At 42.1% G+C, this 22186-nt stretch overlaps 2 protein-coding genes across 3 annotated transcripts in view; both read left to right on the top strand.

The window, feature by feature from the left end:
- stard9 (StAR-related lipid transfer (START) domain containing 9) overlaps positions 1-13764 on the top strand; it is a 61995-nt gene extending 48231 nt beyond the window's left edge. The window contains exons 25-32 of the mRNA XM_014195367.2: positions 3377-3523; positions 6340-6448; positions 8985-9151; positions 9371-9435; positions 9701-9903; positions 10134-10213; positions 11205-11363; positions 11604-13764. Of these exons, the coding sequence (XP_014050842.2) occupies positions 3377-3523; positions 6340-6448; positions 8985-9151; positions 9371-9435; positions 9701-9903; positions 10134-10213; positions 11205-11363; positions 11604-11705 (1032 nt within the window). The 3' untranslated portion in view covers positions 11706-13764. The remainder of the gene's footprint in view (positions 1-3376; positions 3524-6339; positions 6449-8984; positions 9152-9370; positions 9436-9700; positions 9904-10133; positions 10214-11204; positions 11364-11603) is intronic.
- A 423-nt stretch (positions 13765-14187) lies between these two features.
- The window catches only part of LOC106602627 (spectrin beta chain, erythrocytic), a 52659-nt gene continuing 44660 nt past the window's right edge, over positions 14188-22186 (top strand). The window contains exon 1 of one of the 2 annotated variants that reach the window (XM_014195386.2): positions 14188-14572. The gene's annotated coding sequence lies outside the window, so the exon portion shown is untranslated. The remainder of the gene's footprint in view (positions 14573-22186) is intronic. The other variant, XM_014195383.2, reaches the window with a different exon arrangement.

Raw genomic sequence — 22186 nt, 5'->3', positions numbered from 1 at the left:
CAGAGATTGATTTCTTATTGCTCATGTTCAAATTTCAGCAAGAGGAGGTGATATCGTATGTAAATTAAACAAAGAAAGCATTCTGGCAGTACTCCTTAGACAATGCGAATCCAAAGGGGCTAAACGATGATTTTTCACTGTCCTCGTTTCTATAATGGGTGTTGCCTTGATTTTTTGGGGGTCTCTGTGTCTCCTGATTCACAGACATCCAAATATCACCCATGTATATTTTGACATGGCCTATTGATTTGACGAGACACACTATTTATATTTTTATTTTGTGCTATAATTTGCCATTATCATTATAATTGTTTTATATCAATGAGCCACTTGGCTATAAATAAAAGCTAAGTGCAATAAAAGAAGCGAAGGCTCACCTGAACTCTTATTTAAGTTGTTCGTAACAGGAATTTACACTGCTCCAAAAAATAAAGGGAACACTAAAATAACACATCCTAGATCTGAATGAATGAAATAATCTTATTAAATACTTTGTGCTGACAACAAAATCACACAAAAATAATCAATGGAAATCCAATTTATCAACCCATGGATGTCTGGATTTGGAGTCACACTCAAAATTAAAGTGGAAAACCACACTACAGGCTGATCCAACTTTGATGTAATGTCCTTAAAACAAGTCAAAATGAGGCTCAGTAGTGTGTGTGGCCTCCACGTGCCTGTATGACCTCCCTACAACGCCTGGGCATGCTCCTGATGAGGTGGCGGATGGTTTCCTGAGGGATCTCCTCCCAGACCTGGACTAAAGCATCCGCCAACTCCTGGACAGTCTGTGGTGCAACGTGGCGTTGGTGGATGGAGCGAGACATGATGTCCCAGATGTGCTCAATTGGATTCAGGTCTGGGGAACGGGCGGGCCAGTCCATAGCATCAATGCCTTCCTCTTGCAGGAACTGCTGACACAGTCCAGCCACATGAGGTCTAGCATTGTCTTGCATTAGGAGGAACCCAGGGCCAACCGCACCAGCATATGGTCTCACAAGGGGTCTGAGGATCTCATCTCGGTACCTAATGGCAGTCAGGCTACCTCTGGCGAGCACATGGAGGGCTGTGCGGCCCCCCAAAGAAATGCCACCCCAAACCATGACTGACCCACCGCCAAACCGGTCATGCTGGAGGATGTTGCAGGCAGCAGAACGTTCTCCACGCGTCTCCAGACTCTGTCACGTCTGTCACATGTGCTCAGTGTGAACCTGCTTTCATCTGTGAAGAGCACAGGGCGCCAGTGGCGAATTTGCCAATCTTGGTGTTCTCTGGCAAATGTCAAATGTCCTGCACGGTGTTGGGCTGTAAGCACAACCCCCACCTGTGGACGTCGGGCCCTCATACCACCCTCATGGAGTCTGTTTCTGACCGTTTGAGCAGACACATGCACATTTGTGGCCTGCTGGAGGTCATTTTGCAGGGCTCTGGCAGTGCTCCTCCTGCTCCTCCTTGCACAAAGGCGGAGGTAGCGGTCCTGCTGCTGGGTTGTTGCCCTCCTACGGCCTCCTACACGTCTCCTGATGTACTGGCCTGTCTCCTGGTAGCGCCTCCATGCTCTGGACACTACGCTGACAGACACAGCAAACCTTCTTGCCACAGCTCGCATTGATGTGCCATCCTGGATGAGCTGCACTACCTGAGCCACTTGTGTGGGTTGTAGACTCCGTCTCATGCTACCACTAGAGTGAAAGCACCGCCACTATTCAAAAGTGACCAAAACATCAGCCAGGAAGCATAGGAACTGAGAAGTGGTCTGTGGTCCCTACCTGCAGAACCCCTACTTTATTGGGGGTGTCTTGCTAATTGCCTATAATTTCCACCTGTTGTCTATTCCATCTGCACAACAGCATGTGAAATTTATTATCAATCAGTGTTGCTTCCTAAGTGGACAGTTTGATTTCACAGAAGTGTGATTGACTTGGAGTTACATTGTGTTGTTTAAGTGTTCCCTTTATTTTTTTGAGCAGTGTATTAAGGTGAAATAATTGTTTCAATGTTTTTCAATGAGAGACAGTTAAAGGGATACATAAATAAATACAATTGATTAGAAGGTGGAGCTCTTTTTCATGAAAAGAGCTGCCCTTATATTGAAAAACTTACACTACATGACCAAAATTATGTGGACACCTGCTCATCAAACATCTCATTCCTAAATCATGGGCATTAATATGGAGTTAGTCCCCCCTTTGCTGGTATAGCCACCTCCATTCTTCTGGGAAGGCTTTCCACTAGATGCTGGAACATTGCCTGCGGGGACTTGCTTCCATTCAGCCACAACAGGATTAGTGAGGTCGGGCACTGATGTTGGGCGATTAGGTCTGGCTCGCAGTTGGTGTTCCAATTCATCCCAAAGGTGTTCGATGGGGTTGAGGTCAAGGCTCTGTGCATGCCAGTCAAGTTCTTTCACACCGATATCGACAAACCATTTCTGTATGGACCTTGTTTTGTGCACAGGGGCATTGTAATGCTGAAACAGGAAAGTGCCTTCCCCAAACTGTTGTCACTAAGTTTGAAGCACAGAATCATCTAGAATGTAATTTTATGCTGTAGAATTAAGATTTCACTTCACTGGAACTAAGGGGCCTAGCCCGAACCATGAAAAACAGCCCCAGACCATTATTCTCACTCCATCAAACTTTACAGTTGGTACTATGCATTCGGGCAGGTAGCGTTCTCCTGCCATCCGCCAAATTGTGAAGCGTGAATCATCCCTCCAGAGAATGCGTTTCCACTGCTCCAGAGTCCAATGGCGACAAGCTTTACACCACTCCAGCCAAAGCTTGGCATTGCGCATGATGATCTTAGGCTTGTGTGTGGCTGCTCAGCTATAGAAACCCATTTCATTTCATGGGTTTCATAACAAACAGTTATTGTGCTGACGTTGCTTCCAGATGCAGTTTGGAACTCGGTAGTGAGTGTTGCAACCGAGGACAGAGAATTTTTACGCGCTTCCCATTCTGTGTGCTTGTGTGGCCTACTACTTCGCGGCTGAGCCGCTGTTGCTCCTAGAGATTTCCACTTTACAATAACAGCACTATCAGTTGACCGGGGCAGCTCTAGCAGGGCAGAAATCTGTCCAACTGACCTTTTGGAAAGGTGGCATCCTATGACGGTGCCACGTTGAAAGTCACTGAGCTCTTCAATAAGACCATTCTACTGCCAATGTTTGTCTATGGAGATTGCATGGCGGTGTGCTCGATTTTATACACCTGTCAGCAACGGGTGTGGCTGAAATAGCCGAATTCACTCATTTGAAGGGGTGTCCACATACTTTTGTATATATAGTGTATGTTGTCCCCTGATCTGTGCTGTTTTCCTAAAACATCTATCTTTCTTCTCCTATGTCTACTGATTATTCATTCACATTTAGGATGACTTGCGGTATCGGACCAGAGTCAGCAACAGTACACTATGCACTGGGTCGAGTCTGAGCCTATCATCTGGACCAACCTCTGGCTACAACAGTGGCAACACAGCTCAGCTGAGGGATGGCAGTAGACCCTCACTGACACTGCTGGTACTGTACTAGTTTTTGAATACTTTTTTTGTTGCTTTTTTACGCCCAGGGACTGCACTTGGAAACTAGCCGGCTGGTTAAAACGTGCACACTTACAGTTATGCTGATTAATGTGTGCTGTCCCTGAAAAACAAAATGTTATGAGGTAAAGCCTAATGGTAGACCTACTGTAAACCAAACTTAAAGTAACTGTCCAGTGAAAATCTCACTTTTTAAAAGTTCATATTCTGTTAACTCAGACACAAATATTGTTGTTGACACATCCTATACTTATGGCCAAAGCATAAATTGGAGAAAAAAAACCCACCTCAAACTTGTATCTGAAACAGACTGTTTAAAAAATGCTTTCTATTTTCTCATAGAGGATGATGTCATCCTCCTGAGGAGGATTAGCTGGCTAATCAGTGGACTACTCCCATGAATATTTTTAATGACCGGTATTCACCCACATCATTCTGTTGTTGGAGTACGCTGACACCATTCCAACACAGTAAAGCTGCATTGTAACATATAGTACCAGTCAAAAGTTTGGACACACCTACTCATTCAAGGGTTTGTCTTTATTTTTACTATTTTCTACATTGTAGAATAATAGTGAAGACACCGAAACTATGAGATAACACATATGGAATCATGTAGTAACCAAAAGCGTGTTTAACAATTCTAAATATATTTTATATTTGAGATTCTTCAAAGTAGCCACCCTTTGCCTTGAAAACCACTTTGCACACTCTTGGCATTCTCTCAACCAGCTTCATGAAGTAGTCACCTGGAATGCATTTCAATTAGCAGGTGTGCCTTTTTAAAAGGTAATTGGTGGAATTTATTTCCTTCTTAATGCGTTTCAGCCAATCAGTTGTGTTGTGACAAGGTAGAGTTGGTAAAAGACCAAGTCCATATTATGGCAAGAACAGCTCAAATAAGCAAAGAGAAACAACAGTCCATAATTACTTTAAGACATGAAGGTCAGTCAATCCGGAAAATGTCAAGAAGTTTCTTCAAGTGCAGTCGCAAAAACCATCATTCGCTATGATGAAACTGGCTCTCATGAGGACCGCCACAGGAAAGAAAGACCCAGAATTACCTCTGCTGCAGAGGATACGTTCTTTAGAGTTACCAGCCTCAGAAATCGGCAATTAACTGCACCTCAGATTGCAGCCCAAATAAATGCTTCACAGAGTTCAAGTAACAGACACATTTCAACATCAACTGTTCAGAGGAGATTGTGTCAATCAGGCCTTCATGGTCGAATTGCTGCAAAGAAACCACTACCAAAGGACACCAATAAGAAGAAGAGACTTGCTTGGGCCAAGAAACACGTGCAATGGAACTTAGACCGGTGGAAATCTTTCTTTTGGTTTGATGAGTCAAAATGTGAAATTTTTGGTTCCAACCGCCATGTCTTTGTGAGACGCAGAGTAGGTGGACGGATGATCTCTGCATGTGTGGTTCCCACCGTGAAACATGGAGGAGGAGGTGTGATGGTGTGGGGGTGCTTTGCTCGTGACACTGTCTGTGATTTATTTAGAATTCAAGGCACACTTAACGAGCATGGCTACCACAGCATTCTGCAGCGACACGCCATCCCATCTGGTTTGCACTTAGTGGGACTATCATTTGTTATTCAACAGGACAATGACCCAACACACCTCCAGGCTGTGTAAGGGCTATTTGACCAAGAAGGAGAGTAATGGAGTGCTGCATCAGATGACCTGGCCTCCACAATCACCTGACCTGAACCCAATTGAGAAGGTTTGAGATGAGTTGGACCGCAGAGTGAAGGAAAAGCAGCCAACAAGTGCTCAGCATATGTGGCAACTCCTTCAAGCATTCCAGGTGACTAGCTCATTAAGCTGGTTGAGAGAATGCCAAGAGTGTGCAAAGCTGTCATCAGGGCAAAGGGTGGCTACTTTGAAGAATCTCAAAATAGAAAATATATTTTGATTTGTTTAACACTTTTTTGGTTACTACATGATTCCATATGTGTGCTTTCATAGTTTTGATGTCTTCACTATTATTCTACAATGTAGAAAATAGTCTAAATAAAGAAAAACCCTGGAATGAGTAGGTGTGTCCAAACGTTTGACTGATACTGTACTTAGTTTTCCTTCCAAAAAAATCATAATTATTTCTCTCATACAAAGAACAAAGAGCTTTTAAACCTTTCCCAACAATGTTGTGAATTCCACAGAAGACAATAACAACCGATTAGCCAGGTCTGAGTTCATGTAAAATATAATAAAGCTATTAAATCTAGCCTTGGCTACTTATTCATGTTCTTCAACATAAACTAGTCACAAGCTGCTGCTACTACAATTGGGATCATTTGCTTAAATCTTTTGACCTGAGAACTACAACAAAAACGTTTTATTTAGTTTGTCATTATTTTCAGACGGGGGGGGTGTACAGGAATAACGTTCAAAATAATATTAATTCAGATATGTTCATACATTACAGTTATAATATTTCCCTTTCATATTTCATACTTTATGGTACCTGTGGGCTGCCACTTGAAAAACAACAACAAAAAACTGTCAGAGAAATGCTTACAAAGACAAAGAACAGCATCAACAGTTTTGTAATGTTCTGCATGCAAGGGGAAAAAAAACCAAAAAGGGTTCCCCCTCCCCAACCCCTCAGTCCCCATCTACCCGCCAGCATCCTCCCTCCCCACCTGGAAACCACCCACCATGTTTCCCACCTCTTTCCAACCGTTAACATTGACAGTCCTAGTTTGTTTTTGTCCCTATTTAAATAAACTACAAATAAATAAAAGAGCCTAATGAATTCTCTTTGTTGTTTTTGTCTGGTCTAAGGTCACTGGGGTCCCGGATAATGGTATAAATGGGCTGAAGGTCAGGTCTCGCCCTCCCATCTGTGGTTCTCAGAGTGTGAAGACCCAGCGTGCCTGGCTCTCTGCCCAAGGTAAGGATTGAGTGACTCACTACCACTACCACCAGCCGCTTTCTTCATGCACAAGGCAGAGACAACATCTCTCCACTTCTGATGGTCTAAAGCCTGTTTGGCAGCCTGGCATCAATTCTTTTATCAAATCAAATCCCATTTTATTTGACACATGCGCCGAATACAACAGGTGTAGTGAAATGCTTACAGTGAAATGCTTACTTACAAGCCCTTAACCAACAATGCAGTTTTAAGAAAAATAAGTGTTAAATAAAAGTAAACAGAGCTTCAACTGTTGTTCTTGTTTTGGGGCATCTACATTTGCATCTTCCGTCTGGAGTCCCCCTGAGCCACTCTCTACTTCCTAATTTTCAACAAACAATTGTAATATTTTGATTACTCATATTAACCATTAGCAGTGTTTCCTCTGAAAAAATTTTTTGCAGTGGGGAGAAAAGGTAGCTGACTCTCAGTTATGGTGACTTTTTAAAAGGACGTTCTACTCCAAAATGAATGAAAATAGAATGATGCTGACACCATCTAAAATAGAATTTCCACTTCCAGAAATGATCAGGTATGCTATTAGCAATAAGCATTATCACCTGTAGCCCAACTGATGCAGCATAGTGGCTATAAATAAATAGGCTGAATCATAGGGTTGCTTATCTGCATTTACCCTATTGTGCTCATCATTAGCTGGATCTAAATGTGATATTTTAATAACACTGAACAAAAAATATGAGCGCAACATGTAAAGTGTTGGTCCCATGTTTCATGCGCTGCAAAAGAAGATCCCTGAAATTTTCCATACGCACAAAAATCATACTTCTCTCACATTTTGTGCACAAATTTGTTTGCATCCTTGTTAGTGAGCATTTCTTCTTTGCCAAGATAATCCATCTATAGCAAGAATATGGTTAAACAGCATGATCATTACACAGGTGCACCTTGTGCTGGGGACAATCAAAAGCCACTCTAAAATGTGCAGTTTTGTCACACAACACAATGTCACAGATGTCTTAAGTTTGAGGGAGCGGGCAATTGGCATGCTGACTGCATTAATGTCCACCAGAGCTGTTGCCAGATAATTTAATGTTAATTTCTCTATCATAAGCAGCCACCAATGTCGTTTTAGAGAATTTGGCAGTGCATCCAACCGGCCTCACAACCGCACACCACGTGTATGGTGTTGTGTGGGTGAGCGGTTTACTGATGTTAACTTTGTGAACAGAGTGCCCCATGCTCGCGGTGGGGAAATGGTATGGGAAGGCATAAGCTACAGACAACAAACACGTTTGCATTTTATCGACAGCAATTTGAATGCACATAGATACCATGACGAGATCCTGAGGCCCATTGTCGTGCCATTCATCCACCACCGCCACCTCATGTTTCGGCATGATGATGCCCCATGTCGCAAGGATCTGTACACAATTCCTGGAAGCTGAAAATGTCCCAGTTCTTCCATGGCCTGCATACTCACCAGACATGTCACCCATTGAGCATGTTTGGGATGCTCTGGATCGACGTGTATGACAGCGTGTTTCAGTTCCTGACAATATCCAGCAACTTCGCACAGTCATTGAAGAGGAGTAAAACATTCCACAGGCCACAATCAACAGCCTGATCAACTCTACCCGAAGGAGATGTCGCTCTGCATGAGGCAAATGGTGGTCACACCAGATACGGACTGGTTTTCTGATCCACGCTCCTACATTTTTTTTTAAGGTATCTGACCAACAGTTTCATATTTATATGCCCAGGCATGTGACTTCTATAGATTGGGGCCTAATTAATTTATTTCAATTGACTGATTGCCTTATATGAATTGTAACTCAGTAAAATCGTTGAAATTGTTACATGCTGGATTTATATTTTTGTTCAGTATAGTTAACATCCTGTTCAATTTTAGGTCCCATAAAACTTGCATAAACACTGTGAATATAATGAAGGCCTACCTGTTAGGGTAACTTTGGGTGACCTGCCACCCACCTGTACTTTTCACAGAAACCACTTCATGTCGCAATTTTTTCCCCCAACACTTTCCCTGGTTGCCACTACTGTCACTCAACAAAAAATGTCATCTGTCTTATCACTATTTTTTAAGTCACTACAATTATTATAATTTTTTTATGGTAGGTTAGTGTTTCACCCCATTAAAACTGTGAAAGCTGTTTTCACCTGCGATTGCAAGAATTGTTGCCCATTGACTGCTTGTCAGAATATGTATTTCCCTCCCTATGGCACTCGTAACTTGAATGCGCCTCGAGATGAATGTTTCTCTTGAATAGAACACACAACAACAAGCCGACTAGGTAAATAGACCATTCTACTATTGGGTTGTCAGAATTGTCTATTCATTACTCGTTTTGTTTGCAAAAGAAAAGAAAATGTGGACTGTTCTAGCATCTTCAAAGTGTGCCTCGCCAGAAATATTCTTTCATGTTCCATATTTCTTTGGTGTGGTGCCAATGATTTTGCCGTGGCGCAGCGCCACAGCTAAACGACTGCAGCGGAAACACTGCCATTCGTGTCTTTTCTCCTGTGTCTTGTGTAGATGTACGGCTGGAGCCCGGTGTGTCAGGGACTGACCCTCTGATGTCATCCTCACCGTCATCTCCCACAAGCCTACGCCCGCGCACAGCCTCCTTTGGCTCTGCCTCCTCTCTATCTACAGCCTATCAGGACCTCACATCCTGTCTGCTTGGCCGCGCTATGGCTGAGGTAGAATCTGACGCTTCTCCATTAAAAGTAGAACCTGCTCATTCTATTTCTATGGCGTCTCCTCCTCGCCATCCACCTGTTACACAACCTTCAGCCATTGTTGTGAATGTACTGCACGCTCTGACCAAATCCATCAGCTGAATAATTATGTAATGTCAACGTTATTTATGTGAACATTATGTAGAATAAACAGCTGTGCTGTTCTCACCTGTGCTCCAGGTGCGCTTGGCTGCTGCTGGAGACATGGGGAACCTGGTAAGGGGGACGGCTGCTGCTGGTTGGAGGTGAGTTGCACTATGGTTTTTCCTCCCTCCTGCCATTTTCATAATCATTTGTAAAGACTTCTGAGAGAACACATGGTTAACACTCTATATAACCCATATCATAACACATGACAAATGCTCATACACCCTTATAAGTTATAAAGCATCAAAAAGTACACCATCAGGCTTTAAGTAAAGTGTTACCAGAACATGTTATACGCGACTGTAGGTACACAAAAATGAGATACTGTCTTTTAACCACCTCCCTGTCCTCTCTCTCTCTCAGGTACCAGGGGCTAGAGCGAGGTGTCCAGGCCTTCTACAAGCCCTCCTCTAGTCCGTCAGTGCACTCCTTCCTGGGGGCGGTGGAGCTAGAGAGGCCCCTGGCCAGCCTGTGGAGCATGGTCCGAGACCACTCCAAGACCCACCTGTACCACAAGGCTATCCACTCAGCACGGACACGGCCACTAGATGACAGCACTCAGCTGGGTGAGTCTGCTGGCTGGAGTATAGCAGGGTTGAGGTCAATTCTCTACTTGAAAATGGTGAAAGCCTTCAATGCTGCTGCCCATGCTAAAACAGGCTTTTTTGGCAAATGCACCATCTTTCCATGTCTGAGTCGTTCCATTTCAGTTCAGACAAATTACTTCCAGGAAGTAAAGTGAAATTCAGATTCCAATTGTAATTTTCCTCATGCTTTTCCATGTGTTTCTCCTCAGTGTACCTGTTGACAGACCCGTCCTGCTGCCACCTCAAACAGCCCAGAGACTTCTGCTGCATCAGCACCCAGTCACGACAGGTCAGTAGGGTCAGAGGTCACAGGTCAGAAGCTACACACTTGATGGACCTCCAGTTGACTTCCAAGTCCCAACTGCTCTTTCTTACCAGGAATTGTTTTAAATGTTTAACTGCACAGCAAATTGGCCAGTGTTACCTAGTGTTGATTTTTCAGTGTAACATTTCTAGAGTTGATTCAGGTGTTAAATGAACTATCTTAAGTGTTCAATTAACAGCCATTGGTGTAAAAGAACACAAGTGTTGGTGTTAATAACCAGTGTTAAACAATAACTTTGCCCATCATTATCATATTTCCCAGCATGCTCTGTTGCAGGTAGATTTTTTAAAATAGTTTTATTTCAATATCTATGTTTTTGCATGTACTGTACATTTATTTATTAATCTTATGCTACTCAAATATAAATATATTTTTCTAAACTCATCCAATCTGTTACTTGGACTTATTGCACCTGTTACTGAAATAATTGTTCCAGTTTAGATGCTGAAGGTAATTCTGAACGCAGGATGTGGGTGAATAAAAATTCAAATTGCTGGATATCCCCACTCTGGCTGGATTCCAATAGGAATTCTACATCATGATAACAGAAATAAGCTTAGGATCTCAGTTGGTGAAGGCCACAGGACTGAAAATGGATGTCTCTGTCACTAACAAATGTAGTGATGGGTGGTAACTCACTTGAAAGGCAAGGCACTAAGCAGTGTGTTAATTTAACACTGAAAAGTGTGGACCCGTGTAGACACTGGACCAGTGTTAAATTGAACACTGTCAGTATGGATTTAACACTGGAGAATTTGCTGTGTGGAATCAGGGGGACAGAGAACATCAGGGGCAATGATTCTTACTGCCCTATAGCCAGGAGTTGTTTATATGTTACTGTCACATACACCGGATAGGTGCAGCAAAAGGCTACATGTCACCCTTTTATTTAACGTGTTTTTTTTTTACATGTTCAGGAAAAAGCCTAACTCAGTGCCCTCTTCTCTCATCCTAGGATGACTTTTGTGTGCTGGCCATGCAGTCTGTCTTCGAGGAGTCTCTCCCTCGGCCCAGTGTGGAGGCAATCCGAGGGGAGATGTTGCCTAGCGCCTGGGTCCTTCAGCCAATCACACGCCACGGCCGAGAGGTTGTCAGGGTCATCTACCTGCTGCAGGTGAGACAGGAACCAGTTTACTATATGTCAATGTAAAGTGGTCTGAAGAATCTATCAATCAGTCCATCAAAATGATTTCTCAATCTTCTTTTACATCAACAGTTCTTAAGAGCACTTCAGATGCAGATATGCTTAATGATTCCTTATCTCAATGTCGAGTCTCTCTTCCTATCTCTTTTCTTCCTCCCCTTCTCTTCTCCATCCCTCCCTTGGCTCACTTTTTGTCCTCTTGTCCTTCAGGTCGACCTTGGCACTCCATCCTTCCCACAGAGGCTGTTGGGGACAGTGGCTAGGAGACAGGCTGCAGTCCTGGCAGAGCTCGATTCCCTTTTCTCTCTGTGAGACTGACAGCTGGCCAGGGTCGCGTTCATTAGTCACCAAATTGAAGAAAACTGACTGAAAAAGTGAGGGGCTACCTGGACTTGTCCAATAAGAAATAATCATTTTCGTGTTATGTTTCAAAACATTTTGCTACGGTGTGCCTTAATGAAGAGGCCCCAGGTTAAAGACCACAGATGTAAAAGTGAGCACTTAGACCTATGTCCGGAATCGGATCTGTGACCTGTCTCTCTTTCAATTTGCACCTGAATTTATTTACTTGATTTTAACCTTATGAAGAGCACTGATGACATTGATTTTGTGATACGAAGTATCATGCAGCTTTTTTTTATGTACATTTAAAAAAAAAAAAGATATACATGTCAGTACATATTTGAGTATTGTGTGTTTAAAATTGTTAATTGTAGATCTGTGTTTAATATGTATGCTTTTAGCAATCTTAATCGTATCTTGCTAAAGTTTGTGTGGTGTGGACTGGGTGTCAGGGAGGATTTGAGGGGCTGGCTCCTAGATTTGACCCATCCAACAGATCTTACTGTAACGTCTGATCAGAGAGACCCCAGGCTCCTAAAGGTTTACAATTCCCCAAACGTTTCATAATAACACTGATATATATATATATAAATGATCATGTCTCCTATTGCCCGTTCCTCTATTTAATCTATCTGTACTGTGAGCCTCAGTTGCACTACTTCCATAATTACTGATTTATGATACAAAATGATTTGTCTCCCATTTCACAGGCCTCAGCCTCAGTCCTAACCACTATAAAGACCACTTCATAACATGATTCTTATCTTCTGAATCCTGTGGTAACGTCCCAAGGCACAGCACACTTTACCCACTCACTACCCTTAAAGCTAGAATCCTTAGTTGCTACATCCATTTTCAGACTTATAAATGAATGATATATACTAATTGATTCTTGAAGAGTATAACTTAGAAATGCCCCATGAGCTTAGTTCAACCGTCGTACCCCGACAGAACCGAAAATATAAGCTTGTTTTCCTCCAATGTTTGTAAACCATGTAAATGTAAACAAACGGCGTGTAGCCTCAAAATGTGATTAGAACTATAATGTTGATATCACGGACGGTCAATCCTTGCATCCATAGCGCTGTCTATGAATTTTAGAGTGGTTACATTTCTCCAGGCCCATCCCTCATCTTTTTACCAAAAACAGAGTAAGGGTGAGCACTTTTTTTTTATCAGGGTTAAGGATTGTAGCTTTAAGTCTAAAGGAAGAAAAAAATATGCAACCACTTTTTTGGGGTAACTATAAAGCTAACACTAAGTTACATAGTGTAAACTATAGCCCCAAAACCATATAAGCAGAGTCTATAGGTCCTTATCTGTTTCTTAGTCAGATTTGTACGTACCGTACTACTTTGTTTCTACTGTCTCCCGATGACAATGTTATTAACACTGCATATCTGCAGTACTGGTAATTTCACATAGAGTCATGTAGTAAACCATATGCTCGAGGATATAATGAACAATGGGTTTTGCTCTGAACGTTGATTAACATACAGCACAAACAGATCTCTGACCAGGCCATATGGAAGGTGTTCACGGTGGTGTTGGTGAGAGAGACGACATATTAATTGGTCAATAACAGACCAAGCCTATTCATCGTTTAATTAGTCGATGCTTCAGGCAATTCATGCACAGTTATTGAAATCCAACCTTTAAAAAGCCATATTATGTGTTTTGTTGACTGTTCAGGACATTATTTTGCTCTAGTTGTTGTACTGCACAGTGTCACAGTAAGAAGGTCCCCGGGGAAACCAAAGAAGAAGGAACTGATATGAAAGATCTAGTTTCCCCAGGGATAGAACAATGAAGTAGCAAACTGACAACCTTTTTGTACTGAGTTGTATTTTTATCCATATTTTTCTAAGTGCCTATTATGTGACATGAATGTATAACACCATGTCAATATGTATAATTATTTTGTTTTATTATGTTGTTTATTTTAATAACTATATATTCTAACCCTACAGAAATGCAAATGAGCGTATGTTGTTTTCCTATATAAACTTGACATATTTTAAAATGTGTACATACTTGCAGCTTGTCACTTGTTTAGCTGTGTAAATATTAGGTATATTCATTGTAAATTGTAGGACTGTTATCCAGTTCCTGACTATAGCCCCTAGACTTAAACATATCCATGATGTACTAACAGTATGTTCTTATGTATGTTGATTGTTGCCGCCCTCCTATTTATTTGTATGGTATGCAATGTTGGCCATGATCAATAATGTTTTAAATTTGACCACAGTCAATGAATCATTACATGAAATAGTGGAGCGTCTATACTGCGTGTACACTGCTATAGCCTACTGGAGTGAAGCACTGGCTTGTTTGAATGAGGACCCGGTGGGAGCAGAGTAGTGGAGGTGACATTTCTGGCGGGGGCGGAGGGTGTTGTGTGTTCCAATTAGACCAGACCGACAGCCAAGCAGTGAGAGGAGGGGAGGGGGCGCACCCCACCACACAGAAGTGTGTCTATAGCTGCCATTTAAAGTCACCAGCTCATGACAGGAATGTCTGTCCCCTGCGCACAGAGATCATGTACTAGATGCGTCTACTTTATTTTTAACACATTGGATGGGTCAAACGATGGCTCACTGGCTGACGGAAATGAGGAATGAGCGTGCTGTGTGCGCGGCCGCAGCTTTTGGACCGCAAGATTTACAACCCCTTTCTCCACCTTGCCCCCTCTGGCTCACCAAGACCATTCCCTCTGTGCGGAGTCCACTGCCGCGACCAGGACCGGTGGGAAGCTTCAGTGGGATTATAATTGGGTTTTAATTCGAGGGAAATCAAAAGGTGTATATTTTCCTACAGGATTAAATCAAGCAAAGGTGAGTTTCTTTGATAGGGAAACGTTTCATGTAAATTCATACAGGTGAACTATTTACATTCTTAAAATTATAATGGTTATGTGTTAGATTATTATTGAGAATACTGTTTACAAATATCATATTCATTGACATAGTGGTCTTTAAGTGCGATTCATTTCTAAATGTAGACACCAAAGGCAAATTGTTGTTGCTCAATGCAAAACTTGTTGAAGGGCATTCCCTTCCTTTCAAATACCACGATGGATAAACTGTTGTAGCCTTGGCTACATTTCAGTTTTGTATTTCTTTCTTATTATTCTGACATATATTATTCCCAATTTTATCATTTTAACTTTGAAAGGATTTAATTCGGTACTCGGTAAGTAGGCGGGTGTTTAGGTGAACTTTTGGCGCGCGCGCTATGCGGGGTCATAAACGGTCTTGCCGCATATTCTGCGCGCTTCTGCTGACAGAAATCCAAAGGGCGCTTCGCTCGCTGCCCATCCCTTCTAGTGTTGTTGGAAACATTACATACTTTTCAAGAGGGGAGAGATGAAGACAAAAATATTGCCTCAAAGTTGTTGACTGCTGGACGGATACTACTTTCTTTAATCTTCTTCATACATTCCTTTTGGGCCACATAGAGCTCTCTCCCCTCCTTGCCTTTGGCACATGGAGAATAATAAAATAGAATACAATACAATTGTTTTCCTCCTTATTAAAGGGCAATTCGGTTGCTGCAAAAATACACTGACTAGGCACATGTGCTCCTCTCCACACTAGGAGTATGTAACTGTTATATCATCATTTTACTTACATGCTGCACTCTACATGAGTGGGAGGCAGTATTGAGGCAAAAAACTATTTCCATACCAACTCAAGGTGTCATAACTTATGTTGGGGTTGCATTTTTTATCTTTTCACATGACCCTCCCCTTGTAGTGTAAAATAATTGCACACCCTCCCCCCTCATAGAATTAACTACAAATAATATTGAAGGCCACAAATAATAACCGTGTGTTTATAAACGTGGATATAGACCACACCAGCATCATTTCGGTGCCACGCAGGGCTCAACCTTCTGTTGAGGTTTCGCCGATCACCACCACGGACGAGCTCACTCTCCCTGCCCGTTTCATTAGGCCTACACTATGATCAGAGCCAGCTGCAGACAATGACCAGCTAGGAGGAAATTCGATTTTCAACATTTTGATGCCTATTTATAACTATATAACACATTTTCCACTAACAGGTTTCTGTGCCAATGCACCGCACAACCAATCAGCAAAGCACACCGACTTCGGCCGCTTTAATATCATGGTTTACGTTTTCAACACCACAATAAATAGACTGTGTCAATCTCGACAAACAGAAAATACATCCCTCCCTACCTTGTAGGCCTACCCAGTATCGAAGGCTTGGTTTGACAATCTCTGAATGTCATTACACTTGTTGGTGTTTTGTAACAGATGTCTCTTTCCATTCATCAAATGTCTGCTACACAATTTAGATTGATATATGTTATTTGTCAGTTTAAAAAAATACATACAGTAAACAGTTCATTCGGCAAAGTCTTCAGAACCCTTGACTTTTTCCACATTTTGTTGTTACAGCCTTATTCTAAAATGTATTAAATAAAAACAAAAACACAATACCCAATAATGACAAAGCGAAAAGTTTTTTAGAATCTTTTGCTAATTTATTCAAAATAAAAAACAGAAATACCTTATTTACAAAAGTATTCAGCCCGTTTGCTATGAGCCTCGAAATTGAGCTCAGGTGCATCCTGTTTTCATTGATCATCATTGAGATGTTTCTACAACTTGATTGGAGTCCACCTGTGGTAAATTCAACTGATTGAACATGATTTAGAAAGGCACACTCCTGTCTATATAAGGCCCCACAGTTGACAGTGCATGTCAGAGTAAAAACCAAGCCATGAGGTTGAAGGAATTTTCTGAGAAGCGCTGAGGATTGTGCGAGGCACAGATCTGGGGAAGGGTAACAAAATATTTCTGCAGCATTGAAGGTCTCCAAGAACACAGTAGCCTCCATCATTCTTAAATGGAAGAAGTTTGCAACCACCAAGACCCTTCCTAGAACTGGCCGCCCGGGCAAACTGAGCAATTGGGGGAGAAGGGCCTTGGTCAGGGAGGTGACCAAGATCACAATGGTCACTTTGACAGAGCTCCAGAATTCCTCTGTGGAGATGGGAGAATCTTCCAGAAGGACAACCATCTCTGCAGCACTCCACCAATAATGCCTTTATGGTAGAGTTGCCAGACGGAAGCCACTCCTCAGTAAAAGGCACAACAGCCCGTTTGGAGTTTGCCAAAAGGCACCTAAAGGACTCTCAGACCATGAAAAACAAGATTCTCTGGTCTGATGAAGCCGAGATTGAACTCTTTAGCCTGAATGCCAAGCGTCACGTATGGAGGAAACCTGGCACCATCCCTACAGTGAAGCATGGTGGTGGCAGCATCATGCTGTGGGGATGTTTTTCAGCGCCAGGGACTGGGAGACTAGTCAGGATCGAGGGAAACATGAACGGCCAAAGAACAGAGATCTTTGATGAAAACCTGCTCCAGAGTGGGGCGACGGTTCACCTTCCAATAGGACAATGACCCAAAGCACACAGGCAAGACAACGCAGAAGTGGCTTCGGGACAAGTCTCTGAATGTCCTTGAGTGGCCCAGCCAGAGCCCGGACTTGAACCCTATCGAACATCTCTGGAGAGACCTGAAAATAGCTGTGCAGTGATGCTCCCCATCCAACCTGACAGAGCTTGAGAGGATCTGCAGAGAAGAATGGGAGAAATTCCCCAAATACAGGTGTGCCAAGCATGTAGCGTCATACCCAAGAAGACTCGAGGCTGTAATCGTTGCCAAAGGTGCTTCAACAAACTATTGTGTATAGGGTCTGAATACTTACAGTACCAGTCAAAAGTTTGGACACACTACTCATTCAAGGGTTTTGTTTATTTTTTTACTATTTTCTACATTGTAGAATAATAGTGAAGACATCAAAACTATGAAATAACACACATGGAATCATGTAGTAACCAAAAAAGTGTTAAACAAATATTTTTATATTTGCGATTCTTCGAAGTAGCCACCCTTTGCCTTGATGACAGCTTTGCACACTCTTGGTATTCTCCCAAACAGATTCACCTGGAATGCTTGGAAATCAACAGACTTGAAGGAGTTCCCACATATGCTGAACACTTGTTGGCTGCTTTTTCTTCTCTCTGCGGTCCAACTCATCCCAAACCATCTCCATTTGGTTGAGGTAGGGTGATTGTGGAGGCCAGTTCATCAATCAATCAAATGTATTTATAAAGCCCTTTTTGCATCAGCCAATATCACAAAGTGCTATACAGAAACCCAGCTTAAAACCCCAAACAGCAAGCAATGCAGATGTAGTAGCATGGTGGCTAGGAAAAACTCCTTAGAATGGCTGGAACCTAGGAAGAAACTTAGAGAGGAACCAGGCTCTGAGGGGTGGCCAGTCATCTTCTGGCTGTGCCGGGTGGAGATTATAACAGTACATCGCCAAGATGTTCAAACGTTCATAGATGACCAACAGGGTCAAATAATAATAATGACAGTGGTTGTAGAGGGTGCAACAGGTCAGCACCTCAGGAGTAAATGTTAGTTGACTTTTCATAGCCGATCATTTAGAGTTAGAGACAGCAGGTGCGGTAGAGAGAGAGTCGAAAACAGCAAGTCCGGGACAAGGTAGCACATCCAGTGAACAAGTCAGGGTTCCAGACCCGCAGGCAGAACAGTTGAAACTGGAGCAGCAGCATGACCAGGTGGACTGGGGCCAGCAAGGAGTCATCAGGCCAGGTAGTTCTGAGGCATGGACCTAGGGCTTAGGTCCTCAGAGAGAAGGGAGAGAGAATTAGAGGGAGCATCCTTAAATTCACACAGTTAATTTGATGCAGCACTCCATCACTCTCCTTCTTGGTTAAATAGCCTTTACACAACCTGGAGGTGTGTTTTGGGTCATTGTCCTGTTGAAAATTAAATAATAGTCCAAACATGATGGGATGGCATATCGCTGCAGAATGCTGTTGTAGCCATGCTGGTTAAGTGTGCCTTGAAATCTAAATACATCACAGACTGTGTCACTAGCAAAGCACCACCACACCATCACACCTCCTCCTCCATGCTTAACGGTGGGAACCACACATGCAGAGATCATCCTTTCACCTAATCTGCGTCTCACAAAGACGGCGGTTGGAACCAAAAATCTAAAATTTGGACTCATCAGACCAAAGAACAGATTTCCATTGCTCGTGTTTCTTGGCCAAAGCAAGTCTCTTTAGTAGTGGTTTCTTTGCAGCAATCTGACCATGAAGGCCTGGTTCACATAGTCTCCTCTGCACAGTTGATGGTGAGATGTGTCTGTTGCTTGAACTCTGTGAAGCATTTATTTAGGCTGCAATCTGAGGTGCAGTTAATTGCTGATTTCTGAGGCTGCTAACGCTTCAGAACTTATCCTCTGCAGCAGAGGTAACTCTGGGTCTTCCTTTCCTGTGGCTGTCCTCATGATTGCCAGTTTCATCATAGCGAATGATGGTTTTTGCGACTGCACTTGAAGAAAGTTCATGACATTTTCCAGAATGGCTGACCTTTATGTCTTAAAGTAATGATGGACTGTTGATTATCTTTGCTTATTTGAGATGTTCTTGCCATAATATGGACTTGGTCTTTGACCAAATAGGGCTATTTTCTGTATACCACCCTTACCTTGTCACAACACAACTGATTGGCTCAAACACATTAAGAAGGGAAGAAATTCCACCAATTAACTTTTAACAAGGCACACCTGTTAATTGAAATGCATTCGAGCTTACTACCTCATGAATTTGGTTGAGGGAATGCCAAGAGTGTGTAAAGCTGTCATCAAGGTAAAGGGTGGCTATTTGAAGAATCTCAAATATAAAATATATTTTGATTTGTTTAACACTTTTTTGGTTACTACATGATTCCATATGTGTTATTTCATAGTCTTGATGTCTTCACTATTATTCTACAATGTAGAAAATAGTAAAAAATGAACAAAACCCTTGAATGAGTAGGTGTGTCCAAACTTTTGACTGGTACTGTATGTAAATGTGATATTTCAGAATTGTATTTTTAATACGTTTGCAAACATTTCTAAAAACCAGTTTTTTCTTTGTCATATATATTGGTATATATGGGTATTGTGTGTTGATTGATGAGGGGAAAAACGATTTAATAAATTTTTGAATAAGGCTGTAACGTAATAAAATGTGGAAAAAGTCAAAGGGTCTAAGTACTATCCGAATGCACTGTACATACACACATTACAACAATTTTTAACGTGACCATGATTGCACAATAAAGTCAGGACTTATTTCCATTCTGGTCCCTATCTTTTTTTGTATATAAATTACATAGCTACAGACACATTACAGAGATACAATCCCAAAAATATATACTGTTCACACATAAGCCAGCTTTTGACCTTATTTTAAAAAGTGGTTACGGTTGGCATGACTTTGAGTTGCTGTGGTAGTTTGTTCCACTCTAAAGTGCCGGTATATAATAATGTATACCTACCAGATAGACTCATATTTAAAACTGTGAATATTAGAGTCTCTTAGGTATTTTCTTAAAACTGCATTGTTAGTTAGGGCTTGTAAGTAAGCATTTCACTGTAAGGTTTACACCTGTTGTATTCGGCGCATGTGACATATACAATTTGATTTGATTTGGACACTAACAAATGAAAAATTGTTGGATAGGTACCTGGGGGCTGAGTCAGTGATAATTCTGTGGTTCAGACCAAGTCTTTCGGGTTCCCCAACTTGCAGCCCACAGGCCAAATTGTTTTATTTGGCCTCCCAAGTTTTCTGAGCAATTTTTAAAAATGTTTTTATTTTTTTTTTAAATTTTATTCTTCATTGTTGGACATAAAACACTAAAAACACAAGGAAGTCAGCTCCAATTGATTTTAATTTTGGAACTCTTTTCCCAAGTATTCCCACACATAATAAGGAGATGTTATCTTATGCAAATGTAAGCAAGGTTTGAAATTATGATTATGTTTTAGTAAAAAATGCTATATGTTTGGGCTTCGTGCGGTCAATTTGCAGACCATCCGCTCAAGAAACAATTGGCCCGTGGCTAAATCTAGTTGATGATCTCTGCTTTAAGGGGTCTATAGCTAGGTTTCCACTCTTGGCCGACTGAGGGTTTTGTCACTAAACATGTTGTGTAGGTATTGCGAATGTGCCCTGGTATTGCCACGTGCTTTCTAGCCAATAGCTTGCGGATACAGTGCGGGAATAGCCAACAAAAAAAGATTATTAGGGACAAAATTGAGAGATTGTTTTAATTTGTCAAATTATACTGTCATCAACATATCACAAGAATAAGACCCTCGATATTTATTGAATGGAGCATCAAGATCATCCCCATGCACTTTTACCACCCTGTGAAGTTCATCATTATTTAACATGTAGCCTAATACAAGGTTTCCCAAACTTGGTCCTGGGGCCCTCCCTGGGTGCACGTTTTGGTTTTTGCCCTAGCACTACACAGCTGATTCAAATAATCAAAGCTTGATGCTGAGTTGGTTATTTGAATCAGCTGTGTAGTGCCAGGGCATAAAACCAAAGCGTGCACCCAGGAGGAAACAAAACGTGCACCCAGGGGGGGCAGGACCGAGTTTGGGAAACCCTGGTCTGATAAACTGCATGCTTTCCCAGGATGTGGTGACATTTTTTATCCAACATGTACTTTCCTTGCATAAAAAGGTTGGATGGAAACCTGGTTGATGTCAAGCCATTTTGAGGACGCTGGAATGATATTTTGGACGAATGTGCGTATGCCTAGAGGAGACTTTTAAAGTAGACAAATCAGATGAAAACATTGTGACTGGTTGTGTTTATGCCACATATACCTTGTAATACATTTTGAATGACAAATATGTAGGCTATATTGAAGCGTTCTAGGTGCGCGAGGAAAAGCCCTCGGATTGGAGAGGAGGCAGAGCAAGCATTAAGCTTGCTCTGCCTGTATTGCCTCTAAACAAGATCGACAGGGGATCATTTCCAGCTGCCTGTCTCATGTCTTTACTGTTCTTTCATGCACAGTGATGCACCTGGTCTCTCCACTGCCTATCAGCTATTCCTAGTTGTTATTGTGGATTCATATTGAAAATTGATGCAGCTTTGAATGCTTTTGTGTGTGGTATGATTGCTAATAGCCTATTGCAGATATGTACAAATGCTCCACCTACCACTATTGTCACTATTAATAGTGGATAGTGGGCAGGATAGACAGACTGGTAGACTATATTGACCTGTGGTATAGTAAAAGTTACCGCGCAGAAAAACGTAGCGTATAAGGGTAGTACCAAAACACCTTGATATAGGGGAGGCGCATGTAAGCAGATGAAGACATTTGGCTAGGATGGAAGAAATGATATAGTAAAACCTGCAAAAGAGTGAATGCAAACCAGGGAGAAAACTCTCTACCCTCCCCTGTGCCCAATAAAAAACCACACAACCCTCCCCAAAGCCCCCCCAGAAGTTTGACAACCCTCCCCTATTTTGGAACACCCAATCCTGTCGCTAACCTCTCCCAAGATCAAACTCAC

The sequence above is a fragment of the Salmo salar genome, chromosome ssa01 (genome assembly GCF_905237065.1).
Source record: "Salmo salar chromosome ssa01, Ssal_v3.1, whole genome shotgun sequence".
Classification (NCBI taxonomy): domain Eukaryota; kingdom Metazoa; phylum Chordata; class Actinopteri; order Salmoniformes; family Salmonidae; genus Salmo; species Salmo salar.
The sequence above is the reverse complement of the archived record's forward strand: the minus strand, read 5'-3'. Positions and strand labels throughout refer to the sequence as shown.